General features: G+C 41.3%; 2 protein-coding genes across 9 annotated transcripts in view; one reads left to right on the top strand and one right to left on the bottom strand.

Moving 5' to 3' along the window:
- The window catches only part of ttc23 (tetratricopeptide repeat domain 23), a 190,957-nt gene extending 179,010 nt beyond the window's left edge, over positions 1–11,947 (top strand). For 4 of the 6 annotated variants that reach the window (XM_059946676.1, XM_059946680.1, XM_059946682.1 and 1 more), the window contains 3 exons: positions 5,061–5,143; positions 9,865–9,965; positions 11,401–11,947. In XM_059946676.1, the coding sequence (XP_059802659.1) occupies positions 5,061–5,143; positions 9,865–9,965; positions 11,401–11,513 (297 nt within the window). In that variant the 3' untranslated portion in view covers positions 11,514–11,947. Of the gene's footprint in view, positions 1–5,060; positions 5,144–9,864; positions 11,302–11,400 lie in introns of those variants that run through there. The other 2 variants (XM_059946679.1, XM_059946678.1) reach the window with 2 other exon arrangements.
- Positions 11,948–12,091: 144 nt separating this feature from the next.
- synm (synemin, intermediate filament protein) overlaps positions 12,092–25,819 on the bottom strand; it is a 40,551-nt gene continuing 26,823 nt past the window's right edge. For all 3 annotated transcript variants that reach the window (XM_059946673.1, XM_059946671.1, XM_059946672.1), the window contains 3 exons: positions 22,949–23,073; positions 18,621–18,688; positions 12,092–16,929 (listed from right to left, as the gene is read on the bottom strand). In XM_059946673.1, the coding sequence (XP_059802656.1) occupies positions 14,291–16,929; positions 18,621–18,688; positions 22,949–23,073 (2,832 nt within the window). In that variant the 3' untranslated portion in view covers positions 12,092–14,290. The remainder of the gene's footprint in view (positions 16,930–18,620; positions 18,689–22,948; positions 23,074–25,819) is intronic.

Raw genomic sequence — 25,819 nt, 5'->3', positions numbered from 1 at the left:
AGAACAGTAATGGAATTGAAGCTGTCTTGCGCTTTGAGCTTTGATTTGATTAGGGTGCATGTGGAGAGAACGTTTCCTATAGTAGGGGGAGTGTAGGACCAGAGAGCATAGCCTCAGAATCGGTTTAGAAAATAGTCTGCACATTTATTTCTACTACTAAAGCGCATGACCATGCATTTTCCAACATTGTATTTCATTTCCCACTCTCTTGCCTATTCTCCTAATCTGTCTAAGTCGTTCTGTAGCCTAGCTGTTTCCTCAACACTGCCTGCCCCTCCACCAATCTTTGTATCATCTGCAAACAAAGCCATCTATTCCATTATCTAAAACATTGATATGCAGCATAAAAAGAAGTGGTCCCAATACTGACCCCTGTGGAACACCATTAGCAACTGGCAGCCAACCGGAAAAGGATCCTTTTATTCCCACTTGCTGCCTCCTACCAATCAGCCAATGCTCTAACCATGCCAGTAACTTTCCTGTAATGCCCTGGTCTCTTAACTTGGTAAGCAGCCCTCATGTGTGGCACCTTGTCAAAAGTCTTCTGAAAGTCCAAATGCACAACATCGACTGCATCCCCTTCATCTATCCTATGTGTAATCTTCTCAAAGAATTTCAACAGGTTTGTCAGGCAGGACTTTCCCTTAAGGAAACAATGCTGACTTTGTCCTGTTGTCCTGCGTATCCAAGTACTCCATAAACTCATCCTTAACAATTGACTCCCAACATCTTCCCACTCACTGAGGTCAGTTGGATGAAATACTTTCATTCAAAACTAAAGTCAAGCTGCGAACGCAGCCTCTCACATACATTGATCAACATTAACTCAGGACACCTCTCACCTTCCTCACTGCCCTGTGTTTTGATGTTACTCCATTGACCTGTTCACCAGTGATGAACGTTGTTCTGATGCCACATATGTTGTGTGGTTGAATGAGAAATGAAATGGCCGGCCTGCTCCAGTCCAGGTTGTACTGAAGATGAGCTGGAGCCAGAAACACTGATAGTCAATATCCCATTCCTCTGCTTCCTATTTTGTTGCTTTCCAAAACAGCAGCTGTGGACAGGGCAGTATTTACCTCTTTGTAACCACAGAAGCTTCTAAAATTAAATACATTCAATCTGGATTTGTGCACTTGGAAATTTGTCCTCAGCTGGCACTATTTGCATTGGGATTCAATTTCAGATTGAATACAGTACTTGGTCAGTTCTGTATTCTCCATTAATGCAGCTAACCTTGGCCAAATCACCAGCCAGTAAATTTCAATGTTATTCTCTAACATTAGCACCTAAATTGGTATATTTGATAAACTGGCTTTCATTTCTATAGCATTGTCTGAAGCCATTTAAGTTCCTTTGAGTTATGGTCATGGTTGTAATAAAGGAACGCACTGGTCAGACTGCATTTGGTCTTACTGAGAAAAGAATATGCTGGCATTGGAGAGAATCGAGAGCAGGTTTACAACAATTATCCCAGAAATGAAAGAGCTAATACATCAATAGAGTTTGATGGTTCTGTGCCTGTACTCACTGGAGTTTAGAAGAATGTGGGGGCGGGGGAATATAATTGAAACCTACTGAATATAGAATGGACGTGGAGAGGATGTTTCCAATAGTAGGAGGGTCTCAGACCAAAGAGCACAACCTCAGGACGTCCCTTTAGAACAGATGAGGAGGAATTTCTTTAGCCCCAGGGTGGTGAATCAGTGGAATTCTTTGTCAGAGATGGCTATTCAGGCCAAGACTCTGGGTATATTTACAGCAAAGTTTGATAGGTACTTAATTATTAAGGGAATCAAAGGTTATGGACAGAATGAGAGGGAAAATAAATCAGCCATGATCAAATGGTGGAGCAGACACGATGGGCTGTATGACCTAATTCTGCTCTTATGTCTATGATCTTATGGTACGGAAACTGACTGGCAATTTGTGCACAGCACGGTCCCACAAACAGCAACATAATGACCCAGATAATCTGCTTTGTGTGATGTTGACTGACTGCAGATCCAAGCATTCCTAGCCACTCTCTAAATCAGTGCAGTGAGATAGGTTCATCCACTTGAGAGGGAAAGGGCAGCCTTTCCTAACCCTTTGGGATGTGGGTGCAAACCGGAGCATCCAGAGGGAACCCATATGGTCACAAGGAAAACGTACAAAGTCCTTGCAAACAGCAGTGGAATTGATCCATTTACTGGCACTGTACAGTGTTACATTAATGGATGCACTACCATATTAAGTATTCATGCATTCCTCAAAGGCCATAGGATTATAACTAAGGGCTGAGCTAAGGATTTTTACTTAAATTTAAAAACAAATTACGGGTAAAGTCCTTTTGAAGGAATCAAGAATTCTCTCTTTCAGGGAAGGATTTGTAAACTGGACACAGGTTAGAGTCCCATAGCAAACTCCACTATACAGCATGTGTCCCTCAGATAGATTGTAAATTAATTCTTATTTGATTGTAAATCTGATTCATGGGTGTTTTGTTAGTTGCTGGGAATCTGTGGTTGGATTTTAAACCATTGTTCATGTTCTAATTGTACATTTAGCTGATGTTTACTTTGTAAGATTCTGTAGAAGCAACTGAGACATGGGGTCATAAGCAGCAATGTGAGAATGTTGTGCAAAGCACAAAGGAAGATCTTTCTTTCTTCCTCCATCCTGTGCATCACAAAGGAAGAGAAGGAACAGTAAGATAGCATCCAGGGACAGGAATACTCCGTCGACTTTTCATAAGGAAAGGAAGGGAGAGGAAGGAGTACAAGTTGGCAGGTGATAGGTGAGGGGTAAAGTTGGTGGGTGGGGGAGGGGGTTTGAAGTGAGAAGCTGGGAAGTGATAGTTGGAGGAGGTAAAGGGCTAGAGAAGAAGGAATCTGATAGGAGAGAAGAATGGACCATTGGAGAAAGGAAAGGAGGAAGGGCATTGGGGAGAGGTGAGGAGAAAGGAGCCAGAATGGGGATTGGAAAAAGAATCAGTAGCTAGAGTGGCAAGTTGGTTCACTCAGCCATACTCTACCATTCAGCAGTATTGTGTTTGTCTTGGCCTCAACACTACTTTCTCACCCCCCACCCCCATCCCCTCAACTCCCTTTCCAGTTAAATGCCTGTCTCCACCTTCACTGCCTCTGCCTCCACAACTCACTGAAATAGTGGATACTCATGATTCATTGCCCTCCTCATCTTCTTCTGCAATGGGCGACTCCTTATTCTAAAGTTATGCTGCAGGATTTAGGAGGCAACATCCCCTCAGCATCCACCACAGATCTGTATCTGTTTCAGTCCTGTTGGGTAGAAGATACAGAAGACCAAATACACGTACCATCAGGCTTAAGGATAGTCTTTATAAGACTATTGAATGGTTCCCACATATGGTAAGATGGAGCCCTGACCTCATAATCTACCTCGTTATAACGCTCCACCTGCACTGGACTTTCTCTGTAACACTTCATTCTGGGTTCTGTTATTGCTTTCCTTTATACTGATGTGAAGAAATGATCTGTATGGATTGCATGCAAAGTTTTTCACCACGTCTTGGTACATGTGACAATAAAGTAATTTACCTCACATTCTTCTAAGCTCCAAGTGTAGGCACAACCTGCTCACCCTTTCTTTGTGTGAAAAACTGCTTCATTCCAGGAACTGACCCAGTGAACCCTCTCTGTACTACCTCTAAAGGAACCACATCCTTCCTTAAGCGTGAAGACCAACCCTGTGCACATTACTTCAGGTGTCATCTCACCAGCGTCCTAGAAATTCGGATCAAGCCTTCCCTCCTGCATGCCCTTTGCAATATTCCATGAAATGCCCCAATTATTTGCTGAAACAACATGATAACTTCCTGCTGTTATAATGATTTTCCTACCACTATTCACTCTAATTTTACATACAACTCACATTAATAGAGCATCTATAACATATAAAACATCGCAGCAGTATTACCAGATTGATTCCCTAGTACAATAAGGTGGACTCTTGACTCAATCTACCTTCTTGTGATTGTTTACCTGCTTGCACTTTCTCCATAGGTGTTACACTTTATTCTGTATTCAATGACTTGTTTAAAGAATAGATTTGTATAATCAGTATGCAAGATAAGCATTTCACTGTATCTCTGTATGTGGCAATTATAAACCAATTCCAACTCTAGTTCCTCTCTCATACTTTAAAACATCTCTCAAAACGTACCAAATTTTTGGTTGCCTGCATTAATAGCACTGTGAGTTGGTGCCAAATCAATCGGGTAATGCTGCTGTGATGTTTTATATGTTATAGGTGTTATATTAATGTGAATTGTATGTAAAATTAGAGTGGATGGTGGTAGGAAAATCATCAAGCATAGTCATACAGCACACAAACGGGCCCCTCAGCCCACAAAGTCTATGCTAACCATCAAACAACCTGATCCCATTTCCCAGCATTTGATCAATACCCGATGTTTAATGATTCAAATGCTCGATGTGAGTATCTCAATCGACTCCACCACCCATTCAGGCAGTGTGTATCTGGTTTCTACCACCCTTCAATCGTGGAGAGATGCTATTCAATTCAGGGGTCCTCCATTTCATTGAGGCCCCCGCATATCAGATTTGAGGTATTACCCCGAATTTTGAGGGCTAAGTATCCTCTTGACCATCATTACTTACTCAAAGAACACAATAGCAACTGTATAGTACCTTTGAATTTGTCAAGTGTCCCAAGGTCTGTCAAGGAGCTAAATTTGACACTGAGTCAGGTTAGAGCTTGGGGATCTGAAGGCACAACAGTCAGTGTTGGAGCAATAGATCTTGTCTTGGGGCAGAAATAGAGGACTGGGGAGTCTCAGTGGGCCCAAATGGAGTGATGGAGCAATAGGGTAGTGGAGTGGGGGGTGGGGTGTGGAGGTCTGTAGTTAGCACCTCTAGGAGAAAAGGACAAGAGACTGGAGAGGTAGAGGCTCATGAGCAGTTTTAATAAATGTTCTGCTGTGTTGTTGGATTGCAATGCGCTGACCCTGCACAACTGCCACTGATTAGCTGAATGCAGAACTTCTAATTAAATACTTTAATCTCTCTCTTTGGCAGTGCCTGGAAATTCAGACCTTTCTGTATGGTTCACAGCACAAAAAGACCAGAGCGACTCAGCAAACAGTCCAACTCCTTGCCAAGTGAGTGATGCCTCGCTGCCCATCAGCTCAGTGACATGAGCTGCATGAAGCCATTAACAACTTTCGAGAAAACTGCCGCTTTAACCATTGCATTGCCACAAGATCAGTAAGAGTTGCAACAGTAATTGTAGTGGTCTTCTTACTTGGTTAGTTTGGTCCAAGTTCTGAGACACAAACACAAGTTTGATTTCAGAACTGGAGTGAATTTCTTGGAAGGTTTTGTGCTCTAAGGGTGCCATACAAATGCAAGTTGTTGGTTTTGAGGTCAACAAGATATTTTGAGTTAGAGAGAAGTACAGCACGGAAACAGGCCTGTTAGCCCATCTCATCTGCACAGACGTGTTTTTCTGTTTAGGCCCATCTACTACATCTGCACCATAGCCCTCTAGATTCTTCTCATTCATGTGCCCATCCAAACTCCTCTTAAATGCTGTAGTTAAACCTGCGTCCACTACCTTTGCTGGCAGCTCATTCTGCACTCACACCATCCTCTGAGTGAAGAAGTTCCCCTTGGGCTCCCCTTAGATGTTTCACCTTTCACACTAAAACTATGAACGCTAGTTCTAGTCTCACCCAACCTCAGTGGAAAAGCCTGCATGAATTTATCCTATTTATACCCCTCATGATTTTGCGTACTCTTTCAGATCTCCCTTCATTCTCCTATGCTCCAGGAAATAAAATGCTAACCTATTCAACCTTTGCTTATAACTCAGGTCCTCAAAACCCTCCAACCTCCCCCCCCTTCCGTGTGTCTATCTAAATGCCTCTTAAATGTTGCAGTTATGCAACTGTACCCACCTCAACCACTTCTGCTGACACTTCATTCCAGGTACTCAATACCCTCTGTGTAATCTCTCAGGTCTCCTGTAAATGTCTCCCATCTTGTATCCATGTCCTCTAGTTTCAGATTCCTCAAGCTTGGGGAAAAATTATGACCATCCACCTTATCTATACCCCTCATGATTTTATAAATTTTTATGAGATGACCTCTCATTTGACACATGAATATTAAGGGAATAGAGGGGTATGGATGATACACAGGAAGAGGACCCTTCATATAAATTAGCATCAAGGTCATCACAATATTGTGGGCCAAATGGCCTGTCCAGTGCTGCACATATGTTCTATGACATACACACCTCAATTAAATTTCTCCGGGGTTGTAGAAGGGTTGCTCAAGCTATGTAGCCTAGAAGGGAAGACAGGGCCTTAACTTACTATTTCAGGCAAAAGACCATACTCCCTCAATGGTATCTTGGAGTGCCAGTTTTAATATTATATCTAAATTTCTGGGGTTAATGTAGGAACTGCTCTGAGCTCCTGTTTTCCAAGGCTCTGGCACTTTTTTTATACTGCTTTTGATCAGAAATTTTCCGGGAGATTCAGACATGAGCAAATTTTTCCAAGCTCTTTCCTGGTTACCTCGGTTCCTGTGAGAAATTAACTCCTTGTTTTGGCCCAGTATCTCCTGACATTGTTCACTGTTCTATAGTTAGCAATGATGGACTGAGAAGAATGGGACAGGCTGCAAATGTGAGGTTGTTCAGGTAGTAAAGTCATTCTTTACACAGAGAGTGGTGAATCTATGGAATTCTCTGCCACAGGTAAAGTCACTCTTCACACAGAGAGTGGTGAATCTGTGGAATTCTCTGCCACAGGAAACAGTTGAGGCCGGTTCATTAGCTATATTTAAGAGGAAGTTAGATATGGCCCTTGTAGCTAAAGGGATCAGGGGGTATGGAGAGAAAGCAGGAACAGGGTTCTGAGTTGGATGATCAGCCATGATCATACTGAATGGCGGTGCAGGCTCGAAGGGCCGAATGGCCTACTCCTGCACCTATTTTCTATGTTTCTATGGTTCTTTGTTACAGCAGTGATTCATACAGTCATAACACAGGTCTCTGAGCTCTGTGTTGTACTTGACAGGTGTAATAAAACTGGGTTTAAGTAGAGTCTTAGAGTCATACAACACAGAAATAGGCCCTTCAGCTTGTCAGCTGTGTGTCAAACAAGATGCCCTTCCAAGCTAGTTCCATTTTTAGATTGATCTATCTCATGTACCTTGAAACATCAAAACATATAGTGAAATGCATCGTTTGCGTCTATCAAATCAGTGAGGATTGTGCAGGGGCAACCTGCAAGTGTCAAAGTTCAAACTAAATTTATTGTCAAAGTACATATGTGTCACGATATACAACTGTGAGATTAGTTTTATTGCTGTCGTACTCAGAAAATCCATGAACCATAATATAATCAGTGAAAGACTATACCCAACAGGGCGGACAGTCAACCAATGTGCAAAACAGAACAAACTGTGCAAATACAAAAGAGAATAATAATAAAAAATAAGCAATAAATATCAAGAATATGAGGTGAAGAATCAGTGATGGTCCAAATGAAGTTGAATGATATTATCCCCACTGGTTGAACAGCCTGATGTTTGAGAGGTGATAACTGTTCCTGAATCTGGTTGTGTAAGTTCTGAGGCTCCTGTATATTCTTCCTGATGCCAGCAGAGAGAAAAAAGCATGGCCTGGGTGTTGGGGGTTCCTGATGATGGATGCTGCTTTCCTGCGACAGCGTTCCACTTAGATGTGCTCAGTGGAGGGGAGGGCTTTACCTATGGTGCACTGGCCCATATCCACTACTTTTTGAAAGTTTTTCCACTCAAGTGCATTGATGTTTCCATAACAGGCTATGATACAACCAGTCAATATACTGTCCACCACACGTCTATAGAAATTTATCAAAATATTAGATGTAATGGCAAATCTCAACAAATTTCTAAGGAAGTAGAGGTGCTGCCGAGCTTTCTTTGTAATTGCACTTACTTGCTGGGCCCGGGACAGGTCCTCCGAAATGATAACATCAAGGAATTTAAAGTTGCTGATCCTCTCCACCTTTAATCCCCTGATGAGGACTGGCTCAAGGACCACCGATTTCCTTCTCCTGAGGTTAATAATCAGCTCTTTGGTTTGGCTGATGTTTAGTGAGAGATTGTTGGTGTGACGCTTCTCAGCTAGATTTTCATTATCCCTCCTATGTGCTGATTCATCACCGCCTTTGATTTAGTCATAGACAGTGGTGTTGTCAGTAAACTTGAATATGGCATTGGAATTGTACTTAGCCACATAGTCATGAATGTTAAGTGAGTAGAGCAGGGGGCTAAGCATACGGCCTTGTGGTGCACTGTGCTGATGAAGATTGTACAGGACATGCTTTTGCTAATCTGAACTGACTGGGGTCTGCATGTGAGGAAATCAAGGATCCAGTTGCACAAAGAGGTATTGAGGCCTTGAAGCTTTTTGATTAGTTTTGAGGGGATAATAGTATTGAATGCCAAAATATAGTCAATAAGAAGCACCCTGAAGTATGTATCTTTGCTGTCCAAATGTTCCAGGGTTGAGTGAAGAGCTAATGACATGGCATGTACTATAGAAATTGGAATGGAACCAAATTGCTTTTCAGGCAGGAGTTGGCACCAGAAGTTTTGCTACACTTCTGGTGCAATCACAGCATCACAGAACATACATAGCATACAGACAGCAGCCTGCCACTGTTTGGCCCATTAAGACTCTAAACTTTTCTTATTTGTATACCTGTCCAAGTACTTTTTAACATTGTTAATGTGCCTGCCTTAGCCTCTTCCTCTGCCAGTTTATTCCACATACTTACCACCATTCATGTAAAAAAAAGTTGTCTCTCGAGTTTCTATTAAATCTCTCTCCTCTTACCTTAAGCCTTGCCCTCTAATTCTTAATTTTTGAACCCTGGGGAAAAGACTGAGTGCATTCACCTTACCTATGCCCCTCATGAGTTTATTCACCTCTAGAGGTCATGGCTAAGGAAACCTACTATAGGATTATTTAAGGGATATAGTGGAGACAGAGAGTGTTCATCCAGAACAGACCATGCTGGCATTTGTGCTCCACTCTACCCTCCTCCATTCTTTCCTCCTGGACATTTGGCAGCATAGCTCGCCAATTCAGATTTAGATTTATTTATCGTGTGTACATTGAAACATACAGTGAAATGCATCATTTGCATTAACAACTAATACTCCCAAAGATGTGCTGGGAGCAGCTCACAAGTGTTGCCACACATTCCATTACCAACATAACATGCCTTCAATGATCAGCAGAACATACCAAACGGCAAAGCAACAGCAGCAAAACAAGCCACACTCCTCCCTCACCCACCCACCCACATTCACAGTCCTCTAACCCCAGAATAGGCCGTCCTCTTCGACCTCCAGAAGACTCATTGATTCACAGGCATTCTGCCTTCAACTTCCCCATTCCCTGCTCCCTTGTATGCCCATCCACCCTTCCCTTAAACATGGCTAAACTATTTGCCTCAAACAATCCCTGTGGACCAGATTCCACATTCTCACCACTCTCTGGATAAAAAAAATCCGTGCCTGTTTTCTCCGGTGATTCCCAGTTAACCAGGGTCCTTGCTCTCAGTTATTTCTTCAGAAAGAGGACATTCATGCTCATTGATGTTTGATGTCTCCTCCTCAAAAGGAATAGCCTGCTAGCAGCTTCTCATATCTACTGGGAAGCTGAAGACACCTGGGTACTAAATGTCAGAACTGGTCAGCACCTGCATACAAATAGTGCACAGAGAAAAAAAATAACTGTTTTGGAACATCTTGACCTTTTCTTTTGGCCCACACTGAGAAGGTTTCAGTAAGTGCTTGTTGTTGCTATTCTCAACAGGTCTCCAGAACTGACATTGGCTGAAGGACAGACCAGAGCAAATCACACAAAGCAGAGATCTCCTTTTTGTGCTGGGAAACCAAAGCATGGTTTATCAGGAGGTAGCAAAAGAAATGTCTATCCCTGACTGATGCATTACACTCTCTTCACCCAGTGTATTGGCCAGATCTAAGGCTCTGCACCTCAATTTCTCAATGCAAACACCATGTATTGGTACTTGAACAAATCATGCAAGTCTTCCTCGGATAATTTATGCACCGTTGGTTCATCACTTTGACTGCGTGTTCATTAGAATGTGGAACTTGAAATAGTACAGCCCTTAGACCCACTGTACTGTGCTGATCTTTTAATCTGTACCAAGATCAATCTAAACCTTTTCCTCCATTTTTCCTTCATTCATGTGCCTATCTAAAAGTCTCTTAAATATCCCTAATGTATGTATCTGCCTCTATCACCACCCCAGCAGGGCATTCCAAGAACCACCACTCTTTGTAAGAATAAAACCAATACAGAGTTAGTCCTCGAACCATCTGTAATAGGAAAATACTATTTTTATATACTCTGTTACCTGTTATCTTGTGCATGTTTTAAATTTTACTATCTTAATCTTACAATTTTAAGGCTTTTTAGTGTTTCTTTTTTATTGTATGTTTGAGCTCAGCATAAAACTGGAAGATTTGCACTGAAATAAATTATAAACTGGGATCTGACAAGATTCATGTCAGGTGTATATACTCAGTATTATACAGTGCAAAAACAGGCTCTTCGGCCTGTGAACTCTTGATGACTGAGACTGTGAGGTACCTAATTATACCAATCTTATACTACTCTAATTCAACACTTGCATTCAAGTAGGGTTGAGCTGTACTGTACCAGACCAGCTCAGTACATATCCAGATCAGGAAGTTCTTTGCCACTGACAAACTCTGTACAGTGTGACGAGATTTTTGTTCCTCTTTACTGCAAGTGCCTCCAGGTTGGGTGAGTATCAAGCATCAAGCTTGGAACAGATTATAATTATATATGCAAGTAGAATTCTGACAAGAAGCACATTTCATATAATCAGATTCTGTTATTTTATACAGGAGGTCCCAAGATGGATTTCAGATACATAGATTCTAGTAAACTGTAGGGACTATGGCAATGATTAAGTGTTATCAGACCATTATCAACTGTTCTGTTTGTACACATTACTGATGTTATATCGTCCTGTTTTTCATTTCAAAATGTGATCCTGAAGAATACTCACAACCTGGTGAATTAATCTTCTGTTTTTAACGTTCTGTCAATCCATGTCTGTTCACTAGCTTAACTTTTCACCTGGGTGTAGTTGGGAATTGTTTAGAATTCTAAACCTCTTGCCAAGTTTGATATTAATTTGACCACTTTTATATTTGTATTGTCCAGTTTAATAAAGTATAAGTTACGAATATTGTACATGTGGCTAAGACCTACATATTGCACCTTAGTCTGTGACTGTTCAGTTGAAAATATATATTGTGGTGTGGGTTATTAAATACTCTGTTGCATTTTCAGCCATCATAACATTGCTGCAAGTTCAGGAGAGCAGCATTGAATGCGTGCCCCAGTGTAGCTACAGTGGGAAATTTCAAGGATGGGTGCTAACAGCATCTGGGGCGCTTTGCTGAAGATCTGCCACATTTTGAAGCCAGAGTTTCCTAGCAACATAACATTGTACTGGAGTGTGACTTGGGATGAAAGAATTATTTTTGTAATCTTTCAAGCAGGCTTATTTTTCTACTTCAACCCTTTTTTTTAAAAGGAGTGCTAAAGGAACTTTAGCCTGTTTGTTCCACTCTAAAGCTTTTCTTTCATCAGCTGAAAACTGACGGATGGAACGCATTGGATTTTGAACAGAATGGTTTCTATGCTCAATGGCTGGAAGCTGAGAGAAGCACCCTGAACATACTTATCTAAAGTGAAACTGCTCTAGCTGTAACTTATTAAGCTGTCTTCCTTCTACTAAATGAGAGACTACTTGCAGCACCAGTTAACATTTATCCCATTCCTTCAGTGAGAGCGCCACTTTACAGCATTAATGGAAGCATAATTAAGATAATTTTCAGAGCTTTGCACTGGGAAGAAACACTCATTGCATCAGGCTTGGACATGTTGGGACTATTCAGAGTGTTTAATCTCTTAGCTGGTTCCAATATAAAGGTTTCTAATGCAGTAACCTGAATTGAAGAAAAACAGGATTCTGAAATTTGAAGAAGCATTTTACTGCTAAATTGAAACATTTTAGAAAAGAATACAGGAAGCAGTTTCAAAGTGGTATATGTTTAGCCATAGTATAACATGTAACTCAACCATTACTAGTCCTTACCTCTGCATTATTTAACTTTATCTTGGACTATAGTATCCCCAGAACTGTAAGCGTCAATGCAAACTTCAGTACACCGCATTTATTCCACGCACCTACCAACCTGTAGTCCACTTTCCGTGATGTCAGGTATAAATGACTCTAATGTAACCAATACAACAAACAACACTGCCATGTTCTGGGTAAGGGGGACAGATAGGAAGCTGATGGAAGTTTTTCATTCTGATCAGCACATGAACCAATATATCAAATTAAATACATCATTAATATTGATGGCAACCTTTATTCAGTAGGGTTTAATTTGTCATTTTTCTCATTTCTCCCTCCCTCAAAGGTTGTGCCTTATGCAGAATAGCCCCTCCCCCGCACCATTTGTTATGAGAACATTGGCTGCTATCTTCCAGCAGTAACTGCACCTCAATACGTACTGTATGGCTGTGAACCCCACCAGTGGTTGTCACTGAATCTACAGGTCTTTCCTTCATCTACACATGTTCAATTCACAGATTTTCACTGTTACCATTGACTGCTTTAGATGTCCACAATGGGAAAATCTATTTTTTGCTGTAACAACTAACATGCCACTCCCTGCCCACGGGAATATATTGTAGTATAATACCAAATATGCATTCAGTTTGAAAAGCCTTTTCAAATGCTGATATTTTGTCTAACAGATTGCTTTTTGGAATGCACCCCTTTTGTCAGTCAAGGAACAGCAGTACAGAAATGCTAATTTGTTCACTTCAACCATAAAGGTCATTTCATGAAATATCTCCTACCCTTTCCTTATGCTACATGACATAAACATTCAGTCCAAATTGTATACATGCCCACTCTGACTATTCTGTGACTGTATTACTAATTAAAAAATATAATTGTCTCAACACTAATTGATGTTCATACTAATTTACTCAAACTAGTAATAGTTGTTTTATATTTGATAGAATGCATGCAGATGCAGCTGACACACTTCCAGGTTTGAAGAAAGAGGAAATCAGGAAATTAAAATCATACATTTGTTCAGTTGTTTCACATGTTTCACATGTCTAAGCAGAATGATTCATCAAGGGCCACATTCATTATACCTTTTTGAAATGTACAGGAAAGGAGGCATGTGAAATCTAAGTTTCCCTCCATCCACCATATTTCTGGGATGTTCTAACCAAGCGACATGGCCTAAATATTAATTAACAGAAAAGGGAAACAGCTCAAAGTACTTTTTCTGAATGGATTAATGTTAATTGCCTGTTACATTAACAGTGCTGGCATCCCTTTACTGTTTCTCTAACAGTAATATTTGTGCTGGAAATTTTTTTTGACTAAGAGCTGCCAGAGGAATCTAAAATTCAGCTTAAACTGCACAATGCCATAATTTAACATAGCTGTTTAACTGCAGCAATTTTCTACACTCTGAAGCTTATTAATTGAAACTGCCCGTATGCAGTCAGTTCTATGGAAAATTCAGGTAAGTGACTGCAATGTCAATGCCTCAGTCAGTCATTTTCCCAGGGGTTGTGGTCATTACTTCTTAGCCTCTGACATCACTTTTGAAAAGTTAGTAAATCACTCTAGCAAAGTTATTACTAACTAATTATTTTCCCATTAGAAATTATTTCTATGACATTAAGGTCTCAGTTAATCAGATTTAAAATAAATGTGTATACTATAGTTATATAATTCTGCCATGGATGGTCCCAAGCCCACTTAGAAAAGAAGAAGGGTTGGGCATTGGGCTAGCAACCCCATCCTGTAAAACCCAGAATGACAGAGATGCCAAAAGCAGCTCTGGGAGAGGAAGGATCTCTGCTAAAGATGGGCTACATGTGGGGCCAACTTGAAAGACTGGCCAGAGGATTCTGGCAAGCTGCTGTTGGTGCCCAATGCTCTATGCTGCATTAGGGGTGATGGGCTTAAGACAAAGAAGATGGTTATATGCTTGATAAATAACTTCCAAGCTGTGTATTATCAAAGCAAAACAATATACTATTGCATTGAGATTGAATAATGTCTGCTCTGTGGCACTGATCCCCAATTTAACTAAACTCTAGATAAAAGAACATAAACTGTTTTCTCATAAGCATTTTAAGGTTCATCAGTCTGAGAAAAGGTAACCTGCTGATTCTCATCAAGGTATGCAACACCGTTGTCTTGTTCACCATGAACCACTTGTGAGATGCTTTCGGACACGACAACCCTATGCTTAGTCAGGACTTTAGGAGAAGAAGAGTAGTGCAATAGTTCTGAATCAGAAGTCTGTTGGTCTTTCTCTTCAGTTTCACCAATAACAGCCAGTTCACCTCTGCTCCCAGATTCCCATTCTTCATAACAATATAAATTGTTATCCAGTTTGCTTCTAACTGTTCCTTCAGCATGTTGCTCCTGCGCTATGAAAGACATACTTCCCTCATTCCCATCTCCACTGGTGTGCATTGATATAATTCTGTTTACGTTCATGTGAAGACTTACTGATGAATCAACAGGGTCAGAGATTTTGTGAACAAACGCTTCTCCATAATCTTTATCCATGTCCTTTTGTGACCAGTGAGTCACATCATCTTCCATTTCACTTGACCCAATCATTTCAGAAGTGATCTGATAACCTGTGTGGCCTTGAGTAGATGAATATTCTTCCACATCTTCTGCATTAGGTTCAAAATATATCTGTTCTTCTTTAAAAATCTGAGGATTTGCTCTAATTCTGCCTTCATCATTTAAACATTCAACCATTTGAAGACCTTTCCCATTCAATAACCTCTGTAGTTCCTGCTGGCTGTTGAGAAATGTTAGTCCAGACCCTATTTCACCTACATCCTCTTCGGTGCACTTTTCCATTGAAAAAAAGTCTTCTGGATCAAGGCTTTGTGACATATTTACTTGGGCTTCTATAGTGACAACACCACTCTGAGAAGATTGCTGGACATTCTTGATGCTGACAGACACGTCAGATCTCTCTTCCATTTCTCCAGTGAGTAGCGAGAGCTCATCTCTCAGATTATCAGGTACAGCCTCTTTCAGTTGTTCCAAAGCTCCCTTTAGTTTAAGTTTTGGATCCTCAGTTTCCTCCGTCAGTAGTTCTACAATGGATGCCTGAACATCTTGTGGAACCTTAATCGATTCTTCTATTATGCGCGGTGATTGCAGTTCTTTTGCAAAGGAATCCTGAAATGTGAATTTAGCCTGGTCGATGTTCTCTGTATATTCATCACCATAAAGGTTCTCCAAGCTCTCATGTTGTTCAGTTATTCCATACAATTCTGCTTCATCCTTCCCCTCTTCTGTGTTTTCATCCAAAGGAAAACTAGTTGGCCTTTCCTGGAATTTCTGAGACTCTGGTTCAGAAGGCAACAGCATTGTTTTCCTGAAATCTGCAGCAGACATTGTGACATTTAAGACTTCTTCATATTTGCCGTTTGTTCCTTCAAGATCACCCTCCCCTGCTCGGGCATAAAATGGGGTGGCATCTGCTGGAGCAGGCAAGTCATCAGTTTCCGACATCATCTGCTCCTTTATCTCAACATTTACGGATACTTTCCCCGGAGTTTCTCTTTTAATATCTAGGTTTAGCAGTCCATCTATGAAACATTCTGTCTCTGACCCTGTTAAATGTTCCAAAGCCCCTTTCAGTTGTATCTCTGGACCTTTGGTGTCTATATTTAGCATTTCTTGAAGAACGTCCTCATCTGCCACATCAACAGTTGCCTCACTTTTTGACTGTATGATGATATCTTGCTTTGTTGTCCCATCTTCCAGCACTTCCTTCTCCTCAATGTGATAAGTGACAGTTTCTGAAGAGAGCATTTCTCCCAGTTCAGTGGGTTTTATGACAGCTTCAATGACATCCCTGATTCTGTCATCATCTGTCATGATACCATCCTCAAAGAGGGTTATTCTTTTGTAGTGACCTAACTCCTCTGGTGAATTTCTTGGCTGTGTCGCTTCCTCTGATTCTGGTGTAAGTTCCTCCTCATTCTTTTCTATAATATTATCAGAGATGAAAGGCTGAGGGGCTTTTTCTGCATTTGCCTCATGCATGGCAGCAGGTACATCTCTGTCAGGACTAATAAATGATCCCACATCATTTAAGTCTGCTTTGCATTCCAGCTGCTTTGCATCACGTTCAAAGGTTATCACATTCTTTGAATATTGCCTTTTGTACTCTTCCTCTTCTGCAGGTTGACTGGACCTCAAATTACCATCACAATGTTCCATCTCACTGAAAGATGTTAGCTGGTCACTTGAATATGGAGCTGTGGTTCTATTCTCTGATACACCAGTTTCACTCTTACTGTCTGACTCGGTGCCATGTATCCTGGATTTGTGGGTGACCTCTTCCCTCACATTCTTTTGCCCGGATAAAACCACTTGACTCTTGTTCTCTTGTGGGAGCATTTTGTACTGAGCCAGAGGCTTCTTCATTGAGCTGAACGAGTCACAACGCGCTGACGTAGACCCTGCCACTCCTTTGTATGTATTCTTTGACCTTGTTGAAGAATCTACAGATGAAGATTTCTCATTGTAAAGGAGATCTTTATCCAAGAAAGAACTGTTAATCTTCCTCGTAGATGTTCGATATGGAATGGACATTGACGTTATTCCAATGTTGCTTTTCGCAGCATCTCTCCAGAAGGTTGAGGGGACATCTTTTCCACGTGACTTCACATCCAAAGTGTCAAGCATTGGACCTGGCATAACATTATATCTATATAATCTTGTGTCCATACCTGTTGAAGCAATTAACATATCATTTAAAGCAGGAGCTGATTTCTATATTCAAAAGTATCCCAGAAGAACTCTTCATTTCAGTGCTTGTGAAAAAGCATTTCAACAAAAGTTATATTAATGTGGCACTTCTCATGTAAAGGTGCTCTTATAGAGGTGTATAAAATCATGAGGGACACTGATAAGGTGGGATGGTCAGTCTTCTTTAGAGTAGGGAAGTATAAAACCAGAGAGGATTGGTTTAAAGTGAGAGGGGAAAGTTTTAAGGGGGCCTGAGGAACAACTTTGTCACCACACAGAGTATGGTGGGTATCTGGAAAGACCTGCCAGAGGAAGTAGTAGATGTGTTACAATTGCAATCTTTAAAAGGTATTTGCACAGGATCATAGATGGAAAGGATTAGAGGGATCTGGGCCGAATGCAGGCAAATGGGATTAGGTCAGGCGGGTACCTTGGTCAGCAGGGATGTTGGGCTGAAGGGCCCGTTTCTGTGCAGTATGTTTCTACAGTTTATAATGGATGACACAGTGGTCCATCTAGTAGATATGTGGCATGCTCTTGTGTCTCCAGTGAACCAGATACGATCTGATTCCAGGTTCTTCCCATGTGGAATTTGCACATTTTCCATGTAGCCATGAGGGTTTCCACGCACAGACCAAAAACATGATGTGGGGAGTGGGCTGTTAAGTTAATTGGCCACATTAAATTGCTCCTTGTGTGTAGGTAAATGGACAAATCTGGAAATTGATGGAAATGTGAAGAAAATAAAATGGTTTAAGATATGACCAGTGTAATAATGGGCATTAGATTGTTCACTCAGACTTACAGGGCTGAAGGGTCGTTTCTGTACTTTATCTCTCCATGACAATGACTCCATAAAATATGTCAAAGAACTTCACACACAATCAAATATAAATGTCAGTTAAACCACAGGGAAGGATGGAAGAGATGGACAAAGCTTTGGAGATGAACTTCTGACCATCAAAGAATGGCTCTCAACAGAGGAGTAATCAGATGGAGGGATGATTGATAGGGACAATTTGGAGCAAACCACCTTCCAATGGATCTTGTATGACTGGAGGAGAATACAGGGATCACAAGGGGAGAGGCCATACAAGAATTCAAAAATAAATTAAAGCTTCACCTGAGTGGGAGCCAAAGCAGAACTTGGGAATGAGTAAAGTTTTAGGTGAATTCAAAGTTAACAAGAGCTTTGAATGGTCAGGTTTTGCTTTCTAGGAGACTGAAGAAGAGCCTTTGTAGATTATATGGAGGGGGGAGCAAAGCCACTGGCCTACAGCACACTAAACTGTATAGATCAGCAGGTCACGGTCAATTCACAAGCTCTGGGAGAGAGTTAGTTGATGTCAAACAAATTTGATGTCAGTCAAGTTTCTCCATGATCATTCAATATTTCACATCCCTCCCTAGACTCAAGGTGCTATAAACTAATTGTGCTGTATTACAGATAACTCAAAGCAGATTAAGATGCAAACCCAATACCATTCTCACTTAAACTGAATGAGCAAGTCGCCTAAAGTGGTGAGAAATTAGTGACGAACTACAGAATAAACTGAAATTTGTTACTGGTAGTAATCTGAAAAATACACTTTAGGAATTTCCACCATACTTAGCTAAAAAGCAGAGTTTGAACAATCAGATTAAATAAATCCTTTCAACAAAACAGTTTTACCTTTTTTGGACTTCCAAAGTTGCTCGCCTATCTCCTGCTGTTTCCTTTGTTCTGCTTCTAGTAAGGCCCTGTAAAAACAAGTAGTCACAGGGTGAAGGTGTATATATTTATACATTCAGTCAAAGTAGAGTTACTGGGAGATGTTGCGCCTGGGCATGGAATAAGACCAAGGGTCTGACAATATTGGGGGTTCCTAATGTAGAAAGGATCCAGGCAAGTAAGCTGCTCTCAGCAGAAATATAAGCAGTTCTTTTTATTTATTTAGAGATACGGTCTGATATAGGTTCTTCTCGTCCTTTGAACCCGCCACCAGCACTCACCAATTTAAACCCAATCTAATCATGGGACAATTTACAATGACCAATTAACCTACTAACAACCGGTACATCTTTGAACTGTGAGAGGAAACCTATGTCCACGTAAGAATGAACTTACAAACTTATTTACAGAGGATGCTGAAATTGAACTCCGAACTCCTAGATCCCGAGCTATGATAATATCATGCTAACTGCTATGTGGCTACCGTGGCACCCCAACTGCAGTTCCTGTGCTCCAGGTCAGGAAGGAATTAATATGAAGGATTATGTTCCCTTGCCCTAACTTAATCATTTTTAATTAACTTGTTTTGTAAAAATTAATTATTAAAATTAAATCCTTATTTAATAAGGTTTAGAGGGATATGGGCAGACGGAACTATCTCAGTTAAGCAATTTTGTCAGCACTAATGAGTTGGGCTGAAGGGCCTGTTACTGTGCTGATAGCTCTGTGACTACGATCCCATCACCAGTGTTATCGTCACCATCCATAACACCATGTCATCACCAGTAGCACACCATTACTACTCCAGACCCTGAATCTTCTTGTTCTACAAAGACTTAATCCAGCTCTATGCATGATACTAAACTATCATTTAACTCCACACAGTAATTTGTAATGAATCTACAACATTAAGAGAAGACTTGTTGAGGTTATGTTTGGATATTACGTTATTCCCTTCAAAGGAAATCTTTCTCCTACGAACTGCCTTCAGTCAGCACACCGATGATTTTTGGGTTGGAGAATGTCAGATTACACAAAGATTCCTGGAACCCATAGCTGTATTGTAAAGCCAAGTAAATTTGGCTGGTGTGACTGGCTCAATGGGTATTTCAAAGCAATCAGTGTGTCAAAAGGGTTGGAACTGGAGTTACATTCTCCGAAACAATAACGGGTTGTTATTGGTGCAGGACTCAGTGGAAGAGTTTGCTAAGAGCTGGCACATCTCAGTTCAGCAGTTGATCTATCTGCTGCAGGGGAGGATGAAATCACCAGAAACAGTAGCCAAGAGAAAGTTCTGATGTATTTAGCAGTATGATGGAGCACTGGTATTGTTAGTTATAAATACAAGTGATTCTGCAGATGCTGGAAATCTTGAGCAACACACACAAAACTCTGGTGGAATTCAGGTCAAGCAGCATCTATGGAGAAGATTAAGACCGAAGATTAAGATGAAGACCGAGAGCCTTCATCAGGACTGGAAAGGAAGGAGAGAAAAGCCAGGAATAAGGTCCCAAAGACACACAAGCGTGTTATCTGGCTGCTGCAAATTGTCCCACAGTGTAACTTGGTGCCAAAGGATCAAAGAGTATTTGATGAGCATGTGAGAGTGAGTAAAATGCAGGGTTACACCAAGTTGGATAGATGGAAATGTTCTGCTGGGTGTAGGCATGAATGAGATGGGCTGAATGACCTTGTGTCTTTTAATAAGGACAACGTTCAGCTGGCAGAATTTTTGTTTAATGTGTAGCTAACTCATTAGTGGAGCTAATGTTATAAATTTAAATAACATTAGTAGAGCTGCAATATTTTCCTCTATTGGTAGTGAGATAACAAAACCATCCATTCCTTCCTGCTGTGAACACTCTCAGATCTGGCACAGAATACAACAAATGGAATGGCCCTTTCTTTATATATTTGCCCCAGCAACTTCTCCTTAACTAAATAAAACTCACCTGATTTGCACTTAAAGTGCAGCCCTCTGCCGCACCTCCCAGTAAGACTGTGAGTTTGATGACTGGTTACAAGCTGTTCTGCTGTTTGGACTCTTGCCCAGCAGGACTGAGGCAGCTAAGCTGCATTTCAAATAAAATTTCTGCAGCCAACAAATTGAAGAGACATTGTTCCAGTGAGTCTGGAGTGATTAACAAGTCAAGTCCCCAAAGGAAAATGCCAGATTTGAAAGCCTGCTGCACCGAGCAGGCCGTTAATGGGCAACAACTGGCAGAGACGATTTCTAACATCTCAGAGGGAATTTCCCATATTAAGGAAAAACTTTATCACTCAGTATTCAATCTATACCAAATGAACCCTGCATCTGTAGTGGTCAGATATGGAAGTAGCCAATTATGGAGTTACCTCAGTGGACCATTTCAGGGCTAAACTCTATTCCAGTCATCTCTCGCACCAGTAATCTCTGTGTTCTGTTACAGAGTTTATTCACTAATAAAGCACTGTTTATGTGTTGGTTTCCCACAAATAAAATATGATATTTGAGCAGCAAGCCAATTATCTTTGCAATTGACTGGTTTCTAATATCGTTTCTTGTAGAGAGATGATGTCAGTGTTGTAGTTTTCGTTTCAGATGTTCCCCCAGTTCATTAGTTTCCTTTCCATTTCTCCTGCTCAATATTCAAGATTGTTTATTGTCATTCTTCAGTGCACAAGTAAACAACAAAGTGATTATTACTTCAGATTTGATGCAGCATAAAAACACAATAAGCATAAAAAACACAATAAAAACAAAATAAATCAATAAATATAAACCAATCCTATAAAACACAATTTACAAGTTACTGTTCCATACATAGACTAATTGTACATATGACAAAAAAGCAGAATTGGGCCATTCAGTCCATCGAGTCTACTCCACCATTCCATCATGGCTGATTTATTATCCCTCTCAATCCAATTCTCTGAGCTTCTCCCTGTAAACCTTTGATGCCCAAGAACCAGTCAACTTCTGCTTTAAATATGTCCAATGACTTAGCCTTCACAGGCAAGTCTGTGGCAATGAATTTCACAGATTCACCACCCTTTGGCTAAAGAAATTCTTCCTCATCTATTCTAAAGGGACAACCTCGTATTTTGAGGCTGTGCCCTCTGCTCCTATAGTTTGTCCGTGATAGGAAACATTCTGTCCATGTCCATTCTATCTAAGCCTTTCAATATTCGATAGGTTTTGATAAGAACCTCCCCCCCCCCCCCCTCGACCCCAGTCTTCTAAACTCCAGCGAGTACAGGCCTAGAGCCACCAAACGCTCCTCATACATTAACCCCTTCATTCCCAGAATCATTCTCATGTACTTACAATACTTTCTCAGATGTGGGTTCCATCTTACATAAGGTGATGATAGATTTTGGTGGGTGTGGAAATGGGGGGGCTTAAGTTAATGGATGGAGGTGTTGATGGGCCCGAAAGCTTAGGGGAAGTAACTGTAAGTAACTGTTTAATGTTACTGTTTAATGCTCTAACGCAATCTCATTTTGAATCACCATGTTTCTGTTAGCCTTCAATAAATCTAAAATCAATCCAAGAATTCAATAATATTTTCCCCAAATGAGATTCTTACTGCACATCAATTCTTTATAAATAGAGGAAGATGTGCATTTCTGCAGAAGCTTGAGAATATATATCGCCAGGGTCAAGGACAGCTCCTATCCCACTTTTTAAGCCTCTTAAGTGGACTTCATATGCTAATCCTAACATTATATGCTCAACATAACAGACCTCTTCTATGCTGAATATAAACAATATAACTGTAGTTGGGCTGAATGGTCTGTATCTGAGCTGGAGAGTTGCTGTAACGCCTTCCTCTAAAGCTTAGAGCATGATGTCACTTGATTTCATGGCCTGACTTGACTCCTCCTCTCTTTTTCCACACTGTTGGTTTTGATACTCTTCTCTATTCGTAGGGAGCTTCCATTAGCATCCATGATCATAGAAAGCCATTAAATCTCTACTCGGTTCCTCCATTCAGTGAGATCAGGCTGGTCTGTCACTTGGCTCTATACAGCTCCTTTCATCCTTCATCTCTCAACAACTTTGGTTAACAAAAATCTACCTCAGATTTAAATTTGACCCTTGATGTATCTGTTTGCAGGAGAAATTTCCCAACATCTAGCCATTGAAGTAGTTCCTAATTTTGCTCCTAAAAGGGCTGGTGATCTAATGCTTTTTGATATTTGTGCATTTGGCCATCGTTGCTTTTGGTTTGGTTTAGTTTAAAGTGAGCTCGCTGCAGTCAGCCAGGCTTCATGCAGTGTCAAACAGTGTAAGATGGAAACAGTACCTGTAGGTGGCAAGCTCGAGATTCAGTCCCATTTGCACCTGCATCAACTTCTGCTGCTCCTTGAGATTCACTGCGATGGCTGACGTGAGATGTTGCTTCTCATCCTCCAGTGCCTCAACTTCCCTCTGCGTGCCAACAACCAAAGTAATTCAGTCAAATAGTCAGACACACAGAGCAGTTCATAATTACAGAGGCTCAGTAGTGTAGCAGTTGGCACTTTAAAATGCCAGCTGTAAGATTGGGGTTCAATTCCCGCTGCTGCCTATAGGAGCTTATATTCCCTCCCTATGACCATGTAGGTTTCCCGGATTTCCTCTCATATTCCAAAGCCATATGGATTAGGGTTAGTGAGTTGTAAATCTGCTACATTGCACCAGAAGCAATGGGCTGCCCTCACTGATTTGATTTGTTGTAAACGACACATTTCACTGTGTTTTGAAGTACATGCAACAAAAAAAATGTGACCTTAATTATCTCTCTAATCCAGCAGCAGATGTAGGGACAAGGCAAAAAATCGTGGGATTGCATTAACAGCAATGTTGGTCAAGGCCGTAAAGAAATGGGAGGAGGCCATTTGGCCCCCTGTGTCTGCACTGCTGTTTAGTAGGATCATGGCTGATCCACATTCCCTCAAGTGGGCTTCTTGCCCTTTCTCTTCTTTTTTTTAACTGATTGAAAATCTATTTATCCAGCTCAGATATTAATATACGAAGTCCGTGTCATCCACTGATGTAAGAGATTGGGGGTCAGGAATGCCAGGAAACTGAGAATGTGGATAGGTCTGTGGCTGGAGCCAGAGCTGTGATTGAGATTGGGATCAGGAACATTTGAGTTTATGTACAAGATGAAACAAACTTAAAGCTGAAACTTACATAGAAATTGTTATATGCAAGGAGGGAATGATTACTGAATGCCATTTAGCCTCTCTGTCCTACCAATGGCTTTAGTGATATCTATGAGCCAGCTGAATGAACTTTGTTTAATTCGGCATCATGTTTATGTGCAGAAGAGCCTGAACTATTCTGTGTTCTAAATGGCAAATGTGTTTCTCTCTCCACAGATGCCTCTTGACCTGATAGCAGTTTCCAACATTCACTGCTGGGTGGGAAAGGTGGAAGGCTGGAGAAGAAGGAATCTGATAGGAGAGGATAGTGAACCATGGGAGAAAAGGAAGAAGAAGGGGTACCAGAGGGAGGTGATAGGCAGGTGAGGACAAGAGGTAAGGGGCCAGAAAGGGAAAGAGGAAAAAAATTACCGGAAGGAGAAATCAATGTTCATGCCATCATGTTGGAGTCTACCTAGATGGAATATGAGGTGTTGCTTCTCCACCCTGAGAGTGGTCTCATCATGGCAAACGAGGAGGCCATGAACCAACATGTTTTAATAGGAATGGGGATAGGAATTAAAATGGTTGGCCACTGGGAAGTTCCACTTTTGGTGAATAGAGTGGAGGTGCTCAACAAAGCGGTTCTCCAGTTTATGTTGGGTCTCACCGGTGTAGAGAAGGCTGCACTGGGAGCACCAGATACAGCAGATGACCCTAATAGATTCACAGGTGAAGTGTTGCCTCACCTGAAGGGATGGTTTGGGGCCCTGAATGGAGAAGTTGAATGGGCTGGTGTAGCCTCCATCCACATGCAGAGATAAGTGCCAGGAGGGAGATTCATGGGGAGGGACAGTTGGACAAGGGAATCACAGAGGGAGCAACCCCAGTGGAAAGCAAAGGCTGGAACGGGGATTCAGGGAGGGAAGGTAAAGATATGTTTGGTGGTGGAGTCCCGTTGAAGATGGTGGAAGTTGCAGAGAATGATGTGTTGGATGCAAATGCCCATGAGGTGATAGGAGAGGACAAGAGGAACTCTATCGTTGTTAAGGCAGAGGGATGATGTGGTGAGCACAGATGTCCAGAAAATGGAGGAGATCCAGGTGAGAGCAGCATTATTGGTGGAGGAAGTGAAATCCCACTTTTTTGAAAAAGGACATAGTTCTAGGAGGTAAAGATCTTTCCTCTCCCTAGGATGAGGTCTTTGGAACTTCTGTTGCCATTTCTGTAGCTCTGGGTTTTTATGGGATGGGGTAATTAGTCCTATGCCCAATCCTTCTCTGTAAGCCGCCGGGCCTGGGACCATATATGGTGGAGTTACACTCAGGAGTAACAGATCATTAACACAAGAGATTCTGCAGAGTAACACACACAAAATGCTGAAGGAACTCAGGTCCTGGTGAAGGGTCTCATCCCAAAACGTCGATTCTTTATTCCTTTATAGAGACGAGCAACAAACAATCCACTGGAGGAGCTCAGTGGCTTGAACAGCTTGGTGAAAGTGACCTCATTCCACACCATCCGACAAATGACTTGAATTTACACAGCAAATTTAAGATTATAAGACACAGGAGCAGAATTAGGCTATTTGACCCATTGAGTCTGCTTTGCCATTTAATCATGGCAGATCCATTTCCCTGTCAACCCCATTCTCCTGCCATCATACCCTGACGATAAGTCTTGATAAATCTGTCAGCCTGTGCCTTAAATACACCCAATGACCTTGCTGCCATAGCTGGCAATGATTTCTACAGATTCACCACCCTCTGGCTAAAGAAATTCCTCCTCATCTCTGTTCTAATGGAGATCCCTCCATCCTGAAGTTGTGCCCTCTGGTCCTAGACTCCCCCACTATAGGAAACATTCTCTCCAATTCCACTCTAATTGAATTGAATTGAATGATCTTTATTTTCATTTTCCATAGGTACAATGAAACTGTCTGGCTTCCTCTCAGGCCTTTCTAACGAGGCCTTTCAACAATCTATATGTTTCAATAAGATCCCCCTCCCCCATTCTTCTAAATTCCAACAAGTTCAGGCCCAAGTCAT

The sequence above is a fragment of the Hypanus sabinus genome, chromosome 21, assembly GCF_030144855.1.
Source record: "Hypanus sabinus isolate sHypSab1 chromosome 21, sHypSab1.hap1, whole genome shotgun sequence".
Lineage (NCBI taxonomy): Eukaryota > Metazoa > Chordata > Chondrichthyes > Myliobatiformes > Dasyatidae > Hypanus > Hypanus sabinus.
Note: the sequence above shows the minus strand (reverse complement) of the source record. Positions and strands in the feature narration are given on the sequence as shown.